This window comes from Paroedura picta, chromosome 8 (assembly GCF_049243985.1).
Source record: "Paroedura picta isolate Pp20150507F chromosome 8, Ppicta_v3.0, whole genome shotgun sequence".
NCBI classification, from domain to species: domain Eukaryota; kingdom Metazoa; phylum Chordata; class Lepidosauria; order Squamata; family Gekkonidae; genus Paroedura; species Paroedura picta.
This window is the reverse complement of record NC_135376.1, coordinates 2,827,599-2,849,477: the sequence shown is the minus strand read 5'-3', so window position 1 is coordinate 2,849,477 and position 21,879 is coordinate 2,827,599. Positions and strand designations below refer to the sequence as shown.

At 52.9% G+C, this 21,879-nt stretch overlaps 2 protein-coding genes across 4 annotated transcripts in view; one reads left to right on the top strand and one right to left on the bottom strand.

The window, feature by feature from the left end:
• The first annotated feature begins 29 nt into the window (after positions 1-29).
• Positions 30-14,790, top strand: DRC9 (dynein regulatory complex subunit 9). Of its 3 annotated transcripts, none has more exons than XM_077348074.1 (10): positions 30-163; positions 3,521-3,668; positions 5,722-5,969; positions 8,453-8,581; positions 9,413-9,494; positions 10,622-10,783; positions 12,277-12,351; positions 12,550-12,681; positions 13,342-13,443; positions 14,515-14,790. In XM_077348074.1, exons 1-10 carry the CDS (start codon positions 129-131, stop codon positions 14,659-14,661), a joined length of 1,260 nt encoding a protein of 419 aa, XP_077204189.1. In that variant the 5' UTR covers positions 30-128; the 3' UTR covers positions 14,662-14,790. The 3 variants fall into 3 exon arrangements, with proteins under 3 accessions (XP_077204189.1, XP_077204191.1, XP_077204190.1); XM_077348076.1 differs by lacking the exon at positions 30-163 and adding an exon at positions 256-275; XM_077348075.1 differs by lacking the exon at positions 30-163 and adding an exon at positions 3,087-3,213.
• Positions 14,791-16,175: 1,385 nt separating this feature from the next.
• The window catches only part of LRCH3 (leucine rich repeats and calponin homology domain containing 3), a 110,260-nt gene continuing 104,556 nt past the window's right edge, over positions 16,176-21,879 (bottom strand). Inside the window, exon 21 of the mRNA XM_077348065.1 lies at positions 16,176-21,554. Within this exon, the coding sequence (XP_077204180.1) occupies positions 21,429-21,554 (126 nt within the window). The 3' untranslated portion in view covers positions 16,176-21,428. The remainder of the gene's footprint in view (positions 21,555-21,879) is intronic.

Below are 21,879 nucleotides of genomic sequence, written 5' to 3'. Positions count from 1 at the left end.
TGCCTTTCCCTCCCGCGGACCCGCCTGCGCCCTGCGATTTACAGAAGCCGGCGGTTTTCAGAACACAGGCGCCTCCTAGGGCAGCTGCCTCTTGGCGGAGGACCCCTCGCGGAGCGTGGCCCGTCGCCATGGAGATCTCCTCGACTTCGCTGGCGGGCGCCGGGTGAGTCCCCCCAAAATGACGCCTCCCCCCCCCCAAGAACCTCCGCGGGGGGCCCCGAGCGCGGCAGAAGCCCTTCTGCAACCAACGCAATTTAAAAATCGCCTTCCCAGGAGTAAGCCCCGTAGAACAACATGGGTCTGACTTCCGAGTAGGACTCCCGGGAGGTGCCGCCCCCCCCCCCCCAGCAGGCGCTGCAGGAGCCCCAAGGACTCTGCGCCTCAGGGCTGGCTCTTCATTGGCAAGGACTGTTTCCAGCGCTTCTGAGCTGCCAGAGCTGGGAGGGACCCCCCAGGGTCATCTAGTCTGACCCCCTGCAGAAGGCAGGAAACTCACCACTACCTGCCCACCCACAGGGACCCCAATTCCAGGCCCTGATGAGGACCCTCGCCCCAAAAAAACACCAGAATCCCTGACCTGGAGGAAATTTGCCTCCCGACCCCAAAGTGGCAATTGGGCATGCAAGGAAGGGCCACAAGAGCCAAGCGTGGACACAGTCTCTTCTGCCCACCCACTCACCATCTGCCTAAATTCACAGAATCAGCCTCTCTATCAGATGTCTATCCAGCCTCCATTTAAAAATCTCCAAAGATGGAGAACCCACCACCTCCTGAGGAAGCCTGTTCCACTGAGAAACCGCTCTGTTAGGAACTTCTTCTGGAAGTTAAGATGGAATTTCTTTTGCATTAATTTCATCCCATTCGTTCTGGTCCGTCCCTCCGGGGCAAGAGAGAACAGCTCTGCTCCATCTTCTCTATTTTATTTTATTATTTTTTATTTTTATTTTTGGATTTATATACCGCTGTTCGCCAATAGTTTGGTCTCACGGCGGTTCACAACATAGCATTAAAATACAACAAAGTCCCCAATAAAACATCCCCCAGCTTACATCATACGCATTTGAATGTTCAAGCAAAAAGAATATTTATTCTATCCACCACTCCAAGTTGTTCTGCACATATTTTGTAGGACAGCCATCCAAGTAATTGAAGATGGCTACTGGATCCCCTCTTAGTCATCTTCTCTCCCAAGCTAAACAGACCGAGTTCCCTTAACCTTTCCTCATACGACTTGGTGACAGAGGAGAACCTCCACATTCAGAGGTTCTAAACCTCTGGATCCCAGAGCCAGGAGGCTCCCTCAGGGGAAGGCCTCAGCCTCTGTCCTCTTGTTGGCCCTCCAGGAGAAGTGGATGGCAACTGTGTGAGAGGCTGGACTAGATGGACCTTCCCTGGCCTGACCCAGCAGGGCTCTTCTGATGTTCTTGTGAAGGCCTCGGCCTCTCTGCCCTGTTGTTAGCAGCCCAAAGTTACTGGCTGGCCCTTGTGGGAGACAGGATGCTGGAGTAGAGGGACCTTCACTGGTGTGATCCAGCAGTTGTTATGTAAGGAAGCTTCTGTACAGCCCACTCTGTAGTCCAGAAGGTGCTTTTCGTTCTCAAAGGCCTTGTTTAGTTATGTCCACCATTCTCTCTGAGACTCAAGACAACCTGCACAGTGTCAACCAATGCCATCAATAGGATGGGTCGTCCAACAGGCGGTGCAATAGGATTTGGACCCTGGAAATTAGAACCAAGTCCAAGTCTGGAACAAAACTGAAATGAAGCATAACAATTAGCCTGGCATATAAAACAACACAGAGTTGACACAATGCAATAATACATGGAGGACGTAACAGGGTGCCATTTGAAAGCTTGCCTGCCATTGTCCCCAAGGGCTGCTTCTCTACCGGGCTCTGCCACAGTCATATTAAGCGGTCTTGCACCAAGCAGTCCATCAAGATCAGTATTGCCTACTCAGACTGGCAGCAGCTCTCTGGGGTCTCAGGCAGGGGACCTTTGACACCACCTGCCACCTTAGCCTTTTAACTGGAGATGCTGGGGATTGAACCTGGGACCTGGGAGATGCTGGGGATTGAACCTGCATGCCAAAGCAGAGGCTCAGCCACTGAGCCATACCTGCTTCCTGAATATCAGTGTGGTATAAACAAAAGCTTTGTCATCCTGAATGCCAGGTCCTCAAAAGATGGAGGGCAGATGTTTTCTGATCCCAGCAAAGATAAAGACCTTCAGAGACAGGACTCTGGTGTTTATGTTACAGATATCACACAGTGGTTTCTCACCAGGGTGGGTGGGGGACAAAAATTCCTGGCGTGGAAGAAATTGGCCAGTTGTGGGTTGCCAAAAATACATAGAATAATTTGGTACAGCCTACGTCTACTTGTAGCCTCCTTTTACATGCAGTGTCAGAAGATTCTCTTGATAGCCACTGATTTCGCTCCTTCCTAGACGGTGCCTCAGATTTTGTGAAGTGTTCTTCCGAAGCCAGCGAGTTTACAGGGAAGCTAAGCACTTCATCAATTTGCTTTAATCCAGCAAATTCAACTCATTTTGGGAGCAGTTTGTCCAGAACAAGAGTGGCATGAAGATATTTTTTTAAGAGGAGAAGTTCTGCCCCCAAAGTGGCCACGTGTCACGCAGAGAGAGGAGGACATGAACCATGTACAGTCGGATTAGGTTTCTGCTTATTCCGGCTTTGGATGGCTCAAGGAAAGCGGGAGAGCGAGAAAACCCCTCTGCTCTTTCCATAATAAAAACAACGCAGACTGCCGCCTGTTTTGTAGGAGGGGGTTTGTGTGGAGGGCCGGAGGGCTCCTTGCTAATTACGCTGACATCCCTTCCCACATCTGTTTCCAGATTTGGCCTAAGAGATGAGTGGCTCATGTTTCTGCAGGCCATTATTCGAGGGCCGTTAAAATGGTATAAAAAGGCAGGATAGCCAGAGAGGCTGGATACAGTTCAAACCTTGGGTGGCCTTGGAACCATCTGAAAATCTGGCACCCCCCTTCATTAGGGAGGGAGGGAGGGAGGGAGGCCCCTGGGGTTCACTTCTCAGCAGCCCAGTTTAAACCAGCGTGCAGGAGAAGCAAGCTCAACCAGAACGGGCTGCAGAAGCCAAGACCTCCCTGCTGAATGCAAATCTTGGGGCCTGCTTCTCTTGCAGCTTGAGATGTCGAGCCAGCCTGAGGATCAGGCCACCTTTTTAAAAAACCAGGTATTCTTTCCCCTGGGTCTGTGGGATTTGACAAAAATCAGGATTTCTGAAAAATTCTAGATCCGAATGCCATACTTGAATGAAATACCTTGCAGGGTGTTTGTTAAAACACAGACGAGTGGTTTTAAGAATAGAGATTCTTTTAACCGTAGAAGCTGGGGATTGATCCTGCACACTCCCTGCATGTGTAGCGAGCGCTCTCCTGTGGTGCAGTGGTCCCTTCCACAGGACACCCAGCGTGGGTTGCCCTCTGGCACTCCAATCCTGTGGCCTTTCCACATGACTTCCACTGTTTCTTTCTTCCTAGAGAGGGCCTGCTCAAGCGGCAGGGACCTCCACTGCTCCCTCTGGAAGCCGTGAGGATTTATACCGTGCTGGAGGACTGTGTTGACCAGCTGGCTATCCTGGGGCACATCATGCCTACCTTGCACGAGGGCAAGAAAGATGCCTTCAGCGTAAGTACCCTGCGGATTCTGAAATAGTGTGTGTGTGTGTGTGTGGGGGGGCATTCCGACAGAGTCACCTCCTGCTGTGTCTGCCACAAACCTCTCCTATTTGCCTTGCCTCTTTCCCAGGTGATTCCGTCTCAAACAGGCACCAGTCTTGCAACTAAAGCACAGAACGTCAGGACTGTGATGCTCTCAAGTGATCCAAGAAGGGTTTCCACTCTAATTACCGACTATCTTTTGTGGGGGAACGTCTGAACAGCTGGATCAGACCACTGGTCCCTCCAGTCCAGGATTCCATCTCACACAGAGTTTAACCAGTTCCTCTGGAGGGCCAACAATGGCAAAGAGGCCGTTGTTTATAAGAACACCAGAAGAGCCCTGCTGGATCAGGCCAGTGGTCCATCTAGTCCAGCCTCCTGTCTCAAATGTGGCCAGCCAGTTCCTCTGGAGGGCAGAGAGGCCAAGGCCTTCATAAGAATATAAGAAGAGCCCTGCTGGGTCAGACCAGTGAAGGTCTATCTAGTCCAGCAGCCTGCCTCACACAGGGGCTGACCAGTTTCTCTGGAGGGCCAACAACAGGACAGCCAAGGCCTTCATAAGAATCCCAGAAAAGCCCTACTAGATGTGACTAGTGATCCACTTAGTCCAGCCTCCCGTCTCACACAGGGGCCAGCCAGTTCCTCTGGAGGGCCAATAGCAGGGCAGAGAGGCCGAGGCCTTCCTGAGAAGCTGCCTCCTGCCACTGGGATCCAGAGGTTGACTCCCTCTGAACCTGGAGTTTCCCTTCGGTCAACAGGACTAGTAGCCATTGATAGATGGTGACGAGAAATATTCTACAGGTGGGGCAATGAGCAGAGTGGTGGTGAGCCCAGCATTATTTATTTACCTTATTAGGTATTTATATTCTATGGTTTATTTGCCAGATGAGGCTACATGTCATAAAACAATGCAGTCGAATAGCATGAGAGTCCTAATGAGGAATAAGATCTCCCAGTATTACAAGTGATCACCGGACCAGAGAGATTACATCCCCTGGTGAAAATGGCTACTTCAGAGGATTATCCCTGATTCATGTCTCTCCCCCACCTTCCCCAGATTCCGTCCCCCAGGGGCTGGCAGCCTAGGGAGCATGTGTGTGCACACTCTTCCTTTGCTACCTGGCATACAAGGGAAGGGCGACATTTTTTGCTTTGCACAGATGGGAAGGGAAGCAGGGGAGGCTCCCCCCACCTCGCTGAGCCCAGTGAAAAGAGAAGGCAAAATTGTTGCCAGCACCAATTCATTACCACACGTTTACAGTGATTTTAAAAAGCTGTGATGCTCCGCTCCCCTGTGGGTTCCTGGCACAGAGCTCTTTCCCCCACCACATGGTCCAAAACAGCTGTGCAGTCAGGGTCACACACGGCAAGATGGTCATGAGTCTGCTTGTGAAAGGCAGAATAGAGAGGCGGTGGTGTTGCTTCCCCCGATTCTAACCACTTTTGAACACTCTCCATCTGGGCTAAAATAGAGTCCTACCCCGACTTTCTATGTATTTATTTATTTGTTGCAGTTATAGCCCACCACTCCAAGGGCTCTGGCTTTTAGCTTATGTGCTACAGTGCTGCTGATCAGGGGACTCCATGACTAGCACAAGTTAGCAAGCTGAGGTGGGAGAAAGACTGTGTCAAATGCTTCAGAGCACAGCAGGAGCAATGACTCTGTGCAGGAAGCAAACTGCAAGGGGAAAGCCTAGGAGGGAGGGAGGAGGAGGAAAGGAGAATCTCTCCCTCCTTGGCAAAGCCTAGGAGGGAGGTGGGAGAAGGGAAGGACACCCCCTCTCATTGGCAGAAGACTTGACAGATTTCACACCAACTCTTAGTGCTGATTGGAGGGACAGGACAAATGATTGATGCAGCCCAGCCCCTTTGTGCACCACTGTGGCTACAGGCCTAGGTGGGAGAGAGATAGTTGTGAATTTCCTGCATTGTCCAGAGAGTTGGCCTGGATGACCCTTGAGATTCCTTCCAGCTCTGTTTCTACGTTTCCGTCATCCAAAACCATCTCTCCTCCTTTTCAGATTGATGGCGAACACATCAATGAGATTCTCAACAGCCAGAAGGATCTGGGCGTCAAATACCAGCAGCTTATGGATTCCCGGGCTGAAAGCCAGGCTAAAATCCCTGTTGAGCTTGGCAAGATCACTGAACTCAGCCGTCAGCTGCAGGAGACGAGCAGCGAATTGAAGAGAGCCAACCAGCTTTTCAACATGTCCGCAAAGCAAATGACTCTGTCCACGGACCATCTCAAGAAGGTCCAGGCTGACAGGTGAGGCCAGGGCAGGAGGACATCTGAGACATAGTCATCATGTATCCCGCCTAGACCAAGCGTGGGGGAGACACACATCAAGGTCATTTGGCACTGGTGCACTTGGATTCTAAACTGAATGCTAATGAAAGGAGTTTGAAATCCTGCTGGTCTCTAAATTGCCACAGGATTCAAATCTAGCTGTTCTACTGCTGACCCCCACAGCTACCCTCTTAAATGGGTTCAGGGATGTCCAAATTGTGGCTCCCCAGATGTCCATGGACTACAATGCCCATGAGCCCCTGCCATGGGCATCATATGGAGAGCCACAGACTGGCCACTCCTTGAAATCCACAGCAGTCAGCATACAGGTTTTGGAAATGGAGGTTCCGTTGTGCATGCATGACAAAGAGCCTGTCCCCCATAGATCCATCTAACCACCTTTCAAAGCCATCTTAGCTGTGTGTGGTGGCCCCAAATGTCGTGTGCTAAGAATTTCTTTTGACTTTAAGGGCAGACCCATCAAGAGTCATTTCCCCCCTTTCTCACAATGTAAGAACTCATGGACGCTCCGTGAAATTAAAGAGCAGTAGATTTAGACGTGCCATTCACATGTGGAACGCACTGCTGCAGGAAGTGGTGGCCGCTACAAGCATAAGCAGCTTCACAAGGTGACTGGAGAAACATCTGGAGCAGAGGACCATCAGCCAGAAGGAACAGATGGAACACTCTGTCAGGGCAGGGATGCTCTGTCCTGTAGGTGCTGGGGGGGGCAAGAAGGGGAGGGCTTCTGGATTTCTGGCCTCCACTGGTGGACCTCCTGAGGGCACCTGGGGTTTGGCCACTGCGAGACACAGAGCGTTGGACTGGAGGGGCCGTGGGCCTGATCCTGCATGGCTTCTCTTCAGTTCTTGTAACACAGATAACCCACCAGCATAATCTACATGGTTATCAGGAAGGCTGTATAATGTCAGCTGTAGAAATGAACAGTTTTGCCAGCTCCCCTTTCCTTTGTCCAATAAACGCTCCATGACTCAATGCCTTGAGCAGGGCAATAATCTGAATCTTAATTTATACTCTCTGTTTACTTCCCAAAAGGGGTTAAAAAAATGTAACATCCGAATTTATATTAGGATTTTGATCAGAGAGTAGGAAAGGGACCACCCTGCTTAGATAAGACTTGTAGGAATTCACCCATCCTGGCAGAATGAAATGGCGTAGAATCCTAGAATCACAGAGTTGGAAGGAACCTCCTGGATCATCTAGAACAGTGGTCCCCAACCCGCGGGCCGCAGCCCGGCGCCAGGCCGTGGCTCCTTCTTCCCTCCCCCCCCCGGAGCGAGAAGCTTGCCAGACTGCCAGCAAATCGGCCGCCAAACCGGCCGATTAGCTCGCGGCCCGGCAAGCTTCTCGCTTCAGGAGGGGAGGGAAGGGAAGAGAAGCTTGCCGAGCCGCAAGCTAACCGGCTGCTTTAGCGGCCGATTTGCTCGCGGCCCGGAGGGGAAGCCGCAGCCGCCGGCATGGCAGTGGCGCAAACGCGCATGCGCGGACTGCCGCGCACGAGCGTTTGCGCCCCTCCCGGGCGCAAATGCACGTGCGCGGCAGTCCGCGCATGCGCGTTTGCACTGGAGCTGCCGCGCATGCGCGGGCCCCTGAGCCGCCCTCTCCGCCCACTACGCCACAGTGGTCCACAGCAAGCGGAAGCTTGCGGACCGCTGATCTAGAATACAGTTAGAATACCGAGGACATTTGAATGAGAGACGGTCTCCCTGGTTCAGCAAGGGAGCAAAAGCAAATTCTGTCAGAGTTGGGGGGTGGGGTGCAAGAAGGGGCCTCTCCTAACCTCCTTCGGAGGAGCGTTCGTTCTAGCAAGGAGAAAAGCCTTAAGAAGAGCAGCATTGGGGGTGGGTGGCGTGTCCTTGTCTGACTTGTGAGCAAGAAGAAGAAGAAGAAGAGTTGGTTCTTATATGCCGCTTTTCCCTACCCGAAGGAGGCTCACAGCGGCTTACAGTCGCCTCCCCTTCCTCTCCCCACAACAGACACCCTGTGGGGTGGGTGAGGCTGAGAGAGCCCTGATATCACTGCCCGGTCAGAGTAGTTTTATCAGTGCTGTGGGGAGCCCAAGGTCACCCAGCTGGCTGCATGTTGGGGAGCGCAGAATCGAACCCGCCTCACCAGATTAGAAGTCCGCACTCCTAACCACTACACCAAACTTGCCAACCTCCAGGTGAGGTCTGGAGACCACCTCAGAATGACACCAGACCACCAAACCACACAGACCATTTCTCCAGGGAGGGCTGGAGGTCGATAAACAGCCCTGCTGAGATTACAGGGACTCCTACTTCCCCAGGGGCTCCTGGGAATTGTAGTCCATGGACATCTGGAGGGCCGCAGTTTGACTACCCCTGATGTAAGGCCTAGGGATGGGGGAGGTAGGCAGCCCGCCAGTAAATGCTGGGCGCTCCTTCTCATTGCATCGGGGGGGGGGGGGCCTTCCTCGGCAGGCAATACGCCAGCAACGTGATCGAAGAGACGATGGATGAGCTGCTGACGCTGGGAACCTTCCAGACCCTGCTGAGAGCAGTCAACGCAGAGAAGCAAAAGAAGATCCAGCTGCATGACATCGTCCTCAGGTTGGTTTTGCATCTGAGAGGCTGCAGTGTCTGTGACAGCCCCCTGACTTGGGTGTGGTGCAGCGGTTGAGTATCTGCTCGGCACCCACAAGGTCCCAGGTTCAGTCCCCGGCCGCTCCAGTTAGAAAAGGCTCCGGTGGTCGGTGAAGTGAAAGGCTTGAGGCCGTGCAAAAATGCCGCCAGTCAGAGTGGACAGCAGTCAGCTTGGTGGATCAAGAGGCTCACTCCATAGAAGGCAGCTTCATTTGGGGGAGGGGCCATGGCTCAGTACAGGCAGAAAGTCCCAGGTTCAAGTCTGCAGTTAAAGGGACCAGGAGGCCACCCTGGAAGAGCCTCTTGGATCAGCAGGCGTTGGGTTGGGGCCAGAATGTGGAGGCCTCTCCTCCTGGCCCTTCTGCTACCCTGTCCTGTTACATCTTTCCAGGCACTTATGGCAGAAATTTGGCGGCTTGGTAAGGGGGGTAGGTTGGGGAGGGTGGGAAGGGATTCTTAAAATTGTTTTCTGGTTTTAGTCTTTGAAGCTATGCTGCAAGCCTCCGCAGGCAACTGGCACAGAAGTTCAATAAATAGATAAACTCTTGCAGGGTGTTCCTGCCATTTCCGCAGTTTTTGCTGCCACAAACTCCTGAATGACTATCACATTCGTCAGGAAATCCCAAATCTCGCCTTCCCGCCCCCGTGAAGCTCCAGTGTGGGCAAAACAGCCGCTCCTCTGCTGGACCGTTTTTTTCCCTACCTCCTTTTCTTGAGCAAGTCCTAAAAGCTGCGCTGCGTCTTCTTCTGTTCCAAGAGATTGCCGTTGTTTTCTTCTTCCTTTTCCTTCCTTTCTAGGGAAGAGATGGGAAGAAAGAAAATAAAGTCTCTCCAAAAACAGATTAACGATGTCAAGAAAGAAAAGGAGTTTGAGCTCCAGGTATGCTGGAAACAGCAACGGTGATGTCATTATGGTTTTTATTGACACCCCTAAGAACCCCAGGGGATTGTGGAGCGTCAAAAGGTATGCAACAATCAAAGTACACACATGAGAACCACCATTGGGACCTCCCCCCCCCCTCCCAAAATCTATTTCTAGCTATTGGGCATAAAAAGCCAACATATGCAAGGATCATAACGCCAAGCTGTGTTTGACTCCCCGCTCCTCCACATGTAGCCAGCTGGATAGCCTTGGGCTAGTCACAGTCTGGTTAGCGCTGTTCTCACAGGCCAGTCCTGTCAGAGCTATCTCAGTCCCACCTTCCGCACAGGGGGTCTGTTGTGGGGGAGAGGGAAGGGAAGGCGATTGGAAGCCACTTTGAGACTCCCTTGGGCACTGAAAAGCGGGGGGAAAGAACCCAACTCTTCTTCTACATGGCAGCTTAGTGAAGGGGAGAGGCTGAGCCTGGGAAACTGTGTGTGTGGCGGGGGATCAGGGGTCCTCGCTTTTGTTGTAAGCCACTGCTTATGGCCCCGATCCACTTCTCTGGAGATCTAAATAACCGCTCCCATGTGGTCTGGCACTCTGAACTTAGTTCTGGTCAGGATGCCTCTCAGCCTGTGGCCTTTGCACAGATTAGTTTTCCAGACTTGGAGTTGAGTTTGTATGCCAGCCGGGCTCATGCAGTGGGGCAGAACCACAGCATCCCTTAAATCAAATTAGTGGTGCTTTTGTACTTCTAGAATCACTGCCTGACTATGTCCCCCTCCTCCCCGCCATGCACAGTGGCCATAAGGTGGATTTCCTCCGCAGTAGCCTGCCTTCCCCTCCCTTCCTTCCGACGTGGGACCTCCCAAGAAACTAAAATGTATCCCCAAATGTAGGGGTGCTTTGCAGGATCCATAGCTGCTGTTGAAACCAATTCCATAGGATTTGTCCGTCCAGGAGGCAGAGACTGGACATTTGCTCACTCTCTGCTAAAGGGATGCCTCCAAAAGGAATGTGGCCACTGAGTTTCCTGCAGAAATTGGTTCAGGGGCACAAGCCCCCCCCCCCCATAGCCACACCAGGCATATGAGAAGCCAGCCCAACACCCCTTGGACTCCCACTTCTTCCTTCCTCCCCAGAACCGGGAGGAGATGATCGCCTACCTGAAGGACCAGCTCCAAGAGATGAAGGCGAAGACCGACATGGAGAACCGGTATGTCAAGAAGGACGCAGAGCTGCAGGTGGCTCAGACGCAGCAGAAGTGCGCCAACATGGACAACGATCTCCAGAATGAAATAGAGGTATGCTGGTCAGCCAGGGCTTGGTTGATGTAGCTGGGGGTGATAGATGAGGGCAGGTTTCTACACCCTGTCAGCATGGGCAGGCTTGAGGCTGGATCCCACACGTCTGGTCCAAGGAGGGTGGGGCTTTCCTCTGCCACGAGGGCCTCGCTAGAGGCTCCCATCCCTTTTGTAGAGGCCAGAGCTAGGTGGACTTGCCTATCATTCGTATTACATCCTGGTGCTCCCATTACGGTCAGCAGGAAGCCCTCTGGTGAGCCATCCCATGACTTAGGGTGGCCTGCCTGGCATTGACCAGAGCCTGGGCCTTTCCCCTTGTGGATCCATCTCTGGGGAAGGGGCTTCCTGAAGTGGTGATGGGGGTGTGTGTCTCCTACTGGAGATCTTCAGGAGGCAGCACAAGGCCTGCCTGTTTGCCAGGGCTTTTTACGAGGGGGGGGGGGAGTGACTGGCAGGCATCTTGGATGGAGCAGGGAGAGATCTGGGTTCAATGTTGTATCATTGGCTAGAAATGGAAGCTGTTTTTTTTTTTAACTATTTCTGATAAATGAAGGAAGAACTCACAAACCAAGTGCTGGAAATAGTTGGTGATGGGAAAGACCTCTGCCTGAAACCTGGGCCTCTTCTGCACACATAGGATAATGCACTTTCAATGCACTTTAGATTTTCCTGTTCCGCACAGGAGAATCCGGCTGCCAAGGCACATTGAAAGTGCATTATCCTGTGTGTGCAGAATGGGCCCTGGAGAGCAGCTGCCAGTCTGAGAAGACAATACTGACGTTGATGGACTGAGGGCCTGATTCAGCACAAGGCAGCTGTGTGTGTTCACTGGCAGGGACGAGCGCCATATGCTGGGCTCTGGCTGGATTCTTCCATCCCTTGTGCCTTCCTTTATTCCTTTCGACACTGCAAGGCAGGCCCCTGCCCCCTTCCCCCGCCACTGGTGGGTTGCTCAACCAGAGCTCTCCAGCACTTGGAGGTGAATATGGAGCCGCAGTGTACGAGCAGCGTCCCTGGAACGTGTCCCAGTATCCCACCCTGATCCGAAGATGGCCCAGAGCAAGGATTTCCCAAGGGCCACCAGTGCTTGGGTGGTGTCCTCGTGCGAGTTCAGCTGTTGTTCCTCTGGGGCTGGCTTCCTCAGCCCGGGTTTCGTGAATCCCTGCCGGTTCTTGACAGCCCTGGAAGGGTTTCCCAAATGGGTGGGGCGCGGTTCCTTTTTAATGCATTTTAAAAAAATTGTTTATCAGGTGATATGACGACATATGGTCATGTCAACTCACCTACCCTTCCAAAATGGCCAGTGATGGGCCTAGAGGGGCCCCGGGTAGGCATGCACACAACTCTGCTTCCCCACCGTATTCTGCAGGATCGCACCACTTCTGGGGCTTCCCAAAGCCTGAAGGATGTTTCTGGGGTTTCTGGAGGGTAAGAAAGTTGAGAAGGGCTGCTCTGGCACAAAGGAAGCTTGACTCTCTTTCTCCCCTTTGCAGAGGCTGAGGAACCAAATGGACGAGGAGATCAGAGTCCACCAGGACACGGAGAATTTCCTCAAGCACCAGCTAACGGTGGGTTTGCCAGACATCCCTTCGGCCTGTCTAAGAGAGATGTGCAGGACACTGGCAAACATAGAGCAGAGGTAGTCAAACTGCGGCCCTCCAGATGTCCGTGGACTACAATTCCTAGAAGACTTGCAAGAGGATGCTGAAGGAGCCTCCCTCATGTGCTCAGAGAGTCAGTCTCTGGTCTGCATTTGTGCCCATCAGGCCATCGAGGAGAAGCTGGAATACTGGATGGAGAAGTACGAGAAGGACACGGAGGCCAAGCAGCAGGAGCTGAACGCCCTGAAGGCTTCCAGGACAGCCGACCAGCTGGCCCTGCAGGAACTGGCCAAGCAGGTAGGGAGAAAGCAGGCAACTAGGCCTCCTGCTCCTCTGGGGGGCAGCGGACACCCTCTGCCCAGACCCTGGTGATTAATCTTTGTTGGTCTTAAAGGTGCTACCAGACTCTGATTTTGTTGTGCTCCTTCAGACCAACGCGGCACAGGCACAGTTTGGCCACTCCTGGCATAAGCTTTTGTCAGGGACAGTAAAGAAGAAGAAGAGTTGGTTCTTATATGCCGCTTTTCCCTACCCAAAGGAGGCTCAAAGCGGCTTACAGTCGCCTTCCCATTCCTCTCCCCACAACAGACACCCTGTGAGGGAGGAGAGGCTGAGAGAGCCCTGATATCACTGCTCGGTCAGAACAGTTTCATCAGTGCCGTGGCGAGCCCAAGGTCACCCAGCTGGTTGCATGTGGGGGAGTGCAGAATCGAACCTGGCATGCCAGATTAGAAGTCCGCACTCCTGACCACTACACCAAGCTGGCCCTCAACAGGATGTCCTCACCCATTACATATAGGCAGAGAGAGGGCGGGTGGTTGGATTGCCAGGAAGGCAGCTTCGGGGTTGTCCAAGCTCCCCAGAACATTGAAACCCAACCCTCAAAGCCCCTTCTCCTTTCTGGCAAGGGGGGAGGGAGATCGAGAGGCCATCTCAGAGGTCTTTCCTTCTCTGCAGTGCCTCTTGTGTGAACAAGTCATCATCGAAGACCGGAAGGAGAAGGAGCACGCGCGCAAGAAGCTAGAACAGGACGCTCGGGAGATGAAGAGCATTCTGAAGGTGAGATGGGCCCTTTCCCAGGACCTCCTCCCCACCGGGGGACTTTGACAAGCCGGAGGCCAGCTGCAGAACAGCCTCTATGGATCAGACTGGCGTGGTCTATGCCAGGGGTAGTCAACCTGTGGTCCTCCAGATGTCCATGGACTACAATTCCCATGAGCCCCTGCCAGCATTCGCTGGCAGGGGCTCATGGGAATTGTGGTCCATGGACATCTGGAGGACCACAGGTTGACTACCCCTGGTCTATGCCACGGAGAGGGGTCCCACGCCAACAGCACAAGCACCTTAGCAGCAAAGACCCCCCCTGGGGAGAATCAAAGGGGGCACAGAATGGTTCTGCTGGGCTTGTGATTTCACCCAATGCGCATGAGCAAAGGAGAGGCAGGCCGTCTTTATAGGCAGAGGCCACACGGCTGGACAAGGATCAGGGGAAGCCGGCTTTGAATCCCGTCTGCCAGGGAAGCCGGTTGGGTAGCTTTGGGCCGGTCTACGTGTTCTTTCATCCTAGGCTGCCTCGCAGGGTGAATGTAAGGTTAAAACAGAAAGGAGGAAAATGACAGTTGTTTTGGGTCCCCACTAGCGAGAAAGGCGGGGCACAGATGTAGGATGCAAATAATTGTGTTGTGGGGATAAAGTGGAGGAGAATCGTCGGTCCTCTTGGAGTAAGCTGTAAAGGAAGAAAATGGATGTTTAGCTTGGACATCTGTGGTGAGAAGGGCTCTTCTTCCCAACGGGATGGGCAGCGAAGTTTTCCTCCACAAGGCCAAACTCGCGGGGTTGTTTGAGACCGAGGCTGTTTCCATCCTAGCCTTTCCACCTTCTGCTCGGACCAGTACTGCCCAGGGTCATTTTGAAGGGGGTTGTCTCTCCCCTTCCCAAACAGCTGTTTGGCTGGAGGGTGTCTCGGGCAGCACCCTTGGGCAACCTGGACCTGCAGCAGGGCAGGCAGGTAAGAAGAGACCTCACCTGGGGGATGGAAAGCTGGAGGCAGCAGGGAGGCTTTCCCAAAATGAGAGCCCATCCTCAGCCCAGCATGCCAATTCTGCCCCCACCCCGTCTCCCTCTTTCCAGCTGCAGGCCTGGTGGAGGGGAATGATGGTCCGCCGGTTCCTCGGCCCTTACAAGGCCCTCAAAAAGCTTCTCGAGGAGGAGCCGCCCCCCAAAGAGAAAGGGAAGAAGGGCAAAGCCGGGAAACTGGGAGCCAAGAAGAAGAAGTGAGGCTGGCAGCATCGGCTCCACTCACCCGGCAGGGGGCTTTGGGGCAAGGGAGCGGAGTGGCGAAGGAGAACAGGAGGGGCACTTCGCTTGCCAGGAGGAAGAACGAATAAAGAATTCCACATGCAATCAGTCTGGCTCTGTTTTTTGATTTGGAGGCGCTGATGAGCTGGATCTCAGCTGGCAAAGAAGCACTGAAGTTGCCGATCCTTTTCTTTGTGGCTGTGAAACAGGCTAGACCCACCTGGGCTGGAGTCTGATTTTGGATTAGACATTACAAAACATGGCATCTTCTCCACAGAGTTCACAAAGACTCTGCCCTTCTTAGCTGGAGAGCCAGGTCTCTGCAGGCCAGCCCTCTAGCCGGGTGAGTCTGAAAAGGCCATTTTGTGCCTAAAAGGTGACCCTGAAGTTACATTTTCTTTTAGCTATTCTTGGTAACAAAGCAGAAGTGAATTAAAGCCCCCCCCCCCCAAAAAAAAAAGATCTGTTGTGAATTAACTCTGAACCTTGCAAACGACTCTCTCACGAGCTCCGTGAAAGCTTGTCCTGAGCCACTGCGGCAGAGGTCACGGGTCTGGCACACCTGGAATAAAGCAAAGCTAGCGGCATCTCGAAAACGAACAGCATTTAGAATGGCAAATGACTCACAAAAGCTCAGACTGAAATACACATTGTGAGCCCTTAAGGTGCCCTTAAAGACAGCCTAGCAGGACAGTCATCCCTTTGCAGTCATCTAGTCCAGGGGTAGTCAACCTGTGGTCCTCCAGATGCTCATGGACTACAATTCCCATGAGCCCCTGCCAGCGAATGCTGGCAGGGGCTGATGGGTATTGTAGTCCATGAGCATCTGGAGGACCACAGGTTGACTACCCCTGGACTAGTCCACGCTTTCTCGAGCAGGGGTTCTTGGTGGCCCTGGAAGGGTTTCCTGAATGGGTGGGAGTGAATATATTTTTTTGTTAAACATTTCTTGGGTGATATGACCATATATGGCCATGTCATCCCCCCCCCCCCTTGCAGGTCTCAAAATGTCCAATTGGCCTGGCGGGGGTAGGAAGGGGAGGGACACAGCTCTGCTTCCCAACCCTATTCTGCAGGATCGTGTCACTTCTGGGGTTTCTCAAAGCCTGAAGGATGTTTCAGGGGGTTCACAATGGTCAACAAGTTGGGAAAGGCTGCACTAGTCAATGTGCTCCGTAGTCAAGACGGTGGTTAAAGTGCCCATCTGGGGAATCTACCTCGCAGGGTTGTTGTGAGGATAAAAGAGAGGGCTGGAGATTGTTGCAAGCTGCTTTCGGTCCCCACTGCAGTGAAAGATGGGATACGAATAAGGCAAATAAATAAAACCCGAACAATCCCACTAATTTGATAGAAACGTGCGCTCGGATGCACGGGCGGGGGTCCCAACTCATTGGGGCCCCCAGAGAAGATGGACCCCTCTCCCTTGCATTTTCAAGGCTGCCGTGCATTTCAAATGAACTGGAGAAGGAAAAAAACAAACAAACAGAAACCAGTTCAGCTGTAAAGCTTTATCATTTATTTCAAATCACCCAGGCTTCGAGTTTATATAGGTCATGTGCACTACATGTGAACTGGTCGCATACAGGCAATTTAAAATAAAGTACATGATAATCTTGAAAGTTATATCTTAGAAAAACTATGGAATGTATTTACAGACATACAAATACAGGAAAGAACCTTTTTAAAAAAAAAATCCTTCAGCTAATTACACGTTTACAGTTTGCAGAAATAACAGGAGGGAAAGCTTCGATCCTCCGGCCGTTCTGCCAAGTGCTGGGGCTGGGGGGGGGGGGGATCCGAGAGCCCTGAAAACACGGCCTCTGCAGGAGAGACTTGGGTGGTCAATGTTTAGCCTTCGGGTTGGGGATCCCTGCCTGCTGCTTCTCCCACACAACCCATAACTGCAGTCCTTCTGATTCGCAGGAGCACCAGTCGTTTACCAAACTGCCAGGACACGTTCCCTGCAGAGTTGGGTGTCGGGAAGTGCCTCGTGCAAATGCAGAAATTCCTTTGGGGGCTTTAAAATACATTTTGGCTCTTTTCATGAGATCCGGGGGGGGGAGGGGTGTCACTGTGTTGGTGGGAAGCAGCAGAATGAAGCTGGGAGTCCAGGGACCCCTTTCAGGCCCACAAAGTATTATTCAAGGTGTAAGCCTGCATGGGCATGCGTCCTTCTTCAGATACCACTGCTGAAGTGCGCATGCACCCTAAAGCTTAGGCCCTGAATAAAACTGGGCTGCTCTTAAAATCACCCCTGGACTCCCAACTTCGTTCTGGTTTAAGAATTCTCTCCTGCCCTCGGGCAACCAAAAGCAACGCATCTTGAGAGCAGCCACCAGAGGGGATCAGCTGAATGTGCCGGTGGAAGGAAAGGGGGGGCTCCCAAGGAAAGGTGGGGCTGCCAAGGCTCCCAAGGGCAGGCAGAGGAGGAGTCCAACTGGGCAGCCTGAGGGGGTGTCATGAACAACGGGCAACCTGGTCAGGGCCCAACGGACACCCTGGTCAGCCGGTTTAAGGAGTGTGAGCCGCACAAACCATCATGCGTTACGTCCTTTCAGACCACCCCTGCTCCACAGGATTCCTGCCTCGTGGGATAAAATGGAGCCCCCCCCCCCCAAATGGAGGAAGGGGAAACCTCCTTAGGGCTGTGAGAGCACCGAAGCTTTGAAGCTCAGGCCAATCTGTTTTGGGGTCTGGAGGAAATAACAGGGTCTGAGCTACGCAAGCAAAGGTACCTTGGATAATGTCAGTTTTGACCTGAAAATTACCTGGGGGAATTCTGCAGATTCTCGGAACAGCCTGAGTTCTCTGATACTGTTTGGGGAGGGAGGAGGGGAAGGGCCGATCACAATCCGTAACAGCCGGCTCTGGGCGCAGGACACGGGACTCTGCATCCCTCCCCCAGTGTCCACCGGGAGAAGGGGGACGAGCCACGACTGGCGCTTCAGAACACAAAATAGAATTCTATACAATTTCCTTTTAAAAACTTTTTTCAGTAAAATACAAGAGGAAAAAAAATTGCACATAAATACAAACACACACACACACACAATTTCCCAAACCGTTGACAATGTGGAGTTTTTCTTTTTGGTATAGTTCGTTTGAAACTAGGTTGGGAAAAGATAACCGATTTTTCTGGCTTCGTGTCCCTTCAAGGTTTTGATGTGGTGAAAACACAAAGGCAGCGAGCCAGACAAAGAGCCACAAGAGGGAAGCCTCCCCCCCCCCCTGCCCTGGCTGGGTGCTATAGATAAGAGAAAAACGAAACCAGCAGGCCAAAAGGATAGGTCTCACAGCCACTCTTGTTTGGTGAATAAATCATATAATTTCTGGGCAATCAGAACGGGCTCCTAGGTACATTTTCCCCGTTTTCAAAGACTTCTTCAACGATTGCCACTGCAGAGTCTGTAATCCATTTAACAGTAATATATATCTATTATAAGACGCATCTCTCGGCTTTAAGCTCTCTATCTTGAGGCAATTTTACTCCCACATGCCCGTAGGCACGTCTTAATTGATACGTCTTATACCTGATATATTCCTGTTAAATGGATTACAGACTCTGCAGTGGCAATCATTGGAGAAATATTTGAAAATGGGAAAAATGTACCTAGGAGCCCGTTCTGATTGCCCAGAGATTATATCACTTAAACACCAAACAAGAGTGGATGTGAGACCTCTCATTCTGGCCTGCTGATTTCGTTTTTCTCTTATCTATAACATTGGGAAATCAACGGTGCAGTTCCTTTTCACTGAATTCATCATGGCATCGTGGCAGACTGGGTGCTAGGCTGCTCTGGATGGGAGACATGCATGCGCATGTGCATTTTGGTTCCTGGGAAACAGATTTGGGTGGGTCGCCACAAAATAAAGTGTGCATCCAGAGGGATCTCTATGACCAATGAAGTTTCACTCTAGGTCTAAGCTTCAGATACAGATGTTTGCACATGAAAGCTTATACCCAGATTTCAATGTTTTTGGTCCCAAAGGTGTCCCTGGACTCAAGGCTTTGTTCTGTTGGTGCCTGGAATTTGAACCACATGCCCGATTTGCATGGCAGAAGATCCTCCGCACCCATCTTCCCAGTTTTCCTGGCCGTGTGGCCGATGTGGCCTGGTCCTTTTCATCCGTGCCATTTTGCCAGCAACTGTGCCTGGTGCCTTCAGCGGTTGGACACGGCAAGACGGGAATGTCTCCATGGCAAAGTGTGGAGTGTGTGCTGGACATTCATTTACTTCCTGGGTGCGTGCGTGTGTGTAACGTATCATGCTCCTGTCTTATCTGAGAGTATCCCAGGGGATGAACCGGAACTACCTGTGTCTGGATAAATGGGCTTGCTAATGAACTCCACCCAGACCCAGGAAAAACACTTTCCTAATGAACTTGCTAATGGACTCCACCCAGACATAGGAAAAGTGTATCCTAGTTCGAGTCCAGCCCCTGGGAGACTCCCAGAGAAGACAGGAAGGTGAGGAATCACACACCTACGCCTACCTGAGAAGTAACTGTTCACAGACGCCACGCTTTGGCCTGAAGAGATTCCCACTCGCTGTGTCCTGTTTCTGGAAGATGCCAGCCGTAGTTACTGACAAAATGTCAGGGATTGAGGCCACCACATTGCCCACATGGCCTGGAAAGCCCACAAGACGCATGGAAACCTTTGACAATTCAGTCTTTCCATGCAACTTCCTCGCTGGCTTGATTGAGCCAACTTGGGACTGACACCTCCCCCCCCCCCCAGTTGCTGGGATCGCAACTGGATGATGGCATGGGCTGCTAAGCTTCCTGGTTATTGGTGATGGGGCAGACACCCCCCCCCCCAAGAAAAACTCCTATTTAGGGAGGGGTAGGCAGGAGAGGGAGCCAGTCTTCCTGAATTAATCCAGATTCTGCTTCCAGCCCGGCTGAGGAAGCCCCCTTGCTTCAACAATCGGATTCAGAGCTGGGTAGGAAGCCGGTTCCTGGGAGCTGGTGAAGGGGAGAAAGGGAAAGCAAGGTGCATATCGGGCACTACAGCTCTGGCACAAGTTGGCAGGGTAGGGTGGGGGACACTCCTGGGCACCATTCAAAGCAAGCCGGGAGGCAGCCTGCAGTTCCTCCCCGACGTCTACGGCAATCCTTCAAGGGTCGCTTTCGATCTGCAAACCGTGGAACGCTGGGCATGGGGCAGGAAGAGAGCGCTTCCGCACAGACTGAACAAGACACTCTCAGTGCCAGCGGATTCGGCCACAGTAAAACGCGGCCGCAAAGCAAGCTGAAAGGGCTTCATTCCGCATGGGTGGAAGAGCCCACGGTCTGGCAGCGGAGCCCCCGTTTGCAGGGCCAGGAGCAGCCAGAGTAAATAAAACTTCTTTTAGTGGTGTGCTTTCCTTGAGGATGCCCTCCATGCAAGGACCAAGAGATTTTGCCATTAGGGGTCTCAATCGGAGGGTGGGGAGAGGACCCAGAAGCTCCCGCTTGGCTCTTAGTGGAACCGAGGGGAGGGAGCAATGCCAGGCCGAGGAGGAAGAGGGCCGAGATCCTGAGGTTCTGATCCTGACCTGGTCCAGGGAACACTTTTCTTCCCTCCTCCTCCAACACGCAGCTTCTCAGTCCCAGAAGTCTCTTGGCAATAGAGGCCTTCTTTGCTGTTGCGTATGTCTAAAATGCGCTCAACATGCCTCCGAATTTCCCCACCCCCCACCCCCGAGCTGCAGCATGAGGCTGGAAAGCCAGGGCAGCTGTCGAGTGAGGAGCAGGGATGGGGCATGGGCAGGCTGGGTCGGATCCTGATTCCCCTGCACCTGTCTCGCCTTCTCCAAAGAGCACCGAGATGGTTCTTCGCCTCAATGGCACACCTTGGACAGCTTTTTATAAAACACACGAACAAACACAGAGAGGAGGGCACACGGCAAAGGTGGAGGGATGCATATGTGGAAAATCCAGATGGAAAAGGCACACACGCCAATACAAAGATGTCACCCCCCCCCCCCGCAGTTCTTCCAAACTCACCCAAAGCAATTTTTGTGGTCTTTGACACGCAGAGGCCGGAGTTCACTACAGCAGCCCCCTCCTTTCTCCGCTTAATAAAACATCTTTGAGGCTCGGTCAAACCGCCGGCTAGTGGGAACTCAGCTTCATGTTTCCTCCTCCGGCCCGCTGCCCACGTGAAGCCACAGCGTGGGACTCTTCCTGCTCCCCCTGAGACCCCTAAGAGGAAGGTCCCCCCCCCCCCCGGGTGAACAACCCGGCACAAAACTCCTGGGTGAGGCCAAGGCTAGAGACTGGCAGGGTGCGGGTGCAGAAGTGCTGCCCGGGCAGCGTGGGGACAGGGACAGAAGGCTGCTTTCCCCAGCAGCACTCCATGTGCAATTTTTGTCAAAACAAAGGAGAGGGTGCGAATGGCGCTCGCCGGACACACCTTGGAGTTTTCCGACATCCCGGTCCGGCTGCGGCCGTCTTTAAAGCAAAGCTGGTGGCCAGTGAAGCCCCTCTCTGCCCTCGCTCTCCCCCTCCCACCAAAACTCACTTTACACTGAACAAGAACCGTTTAAAAGTTCTGTGGGGACCTTTTTTGGACCTCCCCCCCCTCCCCCCCAAAAAAAGTGGAGAAATGAAGCGAATGATTCCCCGCAGGGATCCTGGACATCGATTTCCTCCTCCTCCGATCCCAGCGTTCCCGTGTGCCGGACGCTCGCCCCCAGCCAGCGGTCGAGTCCCGGTGTCTTCGGCTTGGCCGAGGGGAAAGGAACAAGGTCCCGGGGGGGCTACACGGCCGAGGAGTGTGGCTGGTGCTGTTTGGGGGGGGCTCGCTCTAGCAGGGCCTGCACAGTCTCTGCCACCCGCGTCAGCCCTCGCTCTTCTAAAATATGCAGAGGCAAACATAATCGCTCCTGCATGGGAGAAACACAACAGACATAAAGAAAAAAAAACAGGGATGAAAACGGGGAAAAAAAACAAAAACCAACGGAACACAAGCACAAACCAAAAAGATGAAGGCCAAATTAAACATGAGGAGGGAGGGGGATGGAGAGGGCCGGGGTGGGATGGAAGAGCACGCAGGAGGCCCCACGGTCATTCCGGGGCGTGCAGAGAAAGCGCTCGAGACCCGGAAGGATTTTCGAGGCGGAGGTCGTGATCTGCTGCCTGCCTCTGCCTAGGATCCCAGGCCTCCCGGGGGTCTGCCCTCCAAGCACTCTCCATGGCTGACCTTGCTTA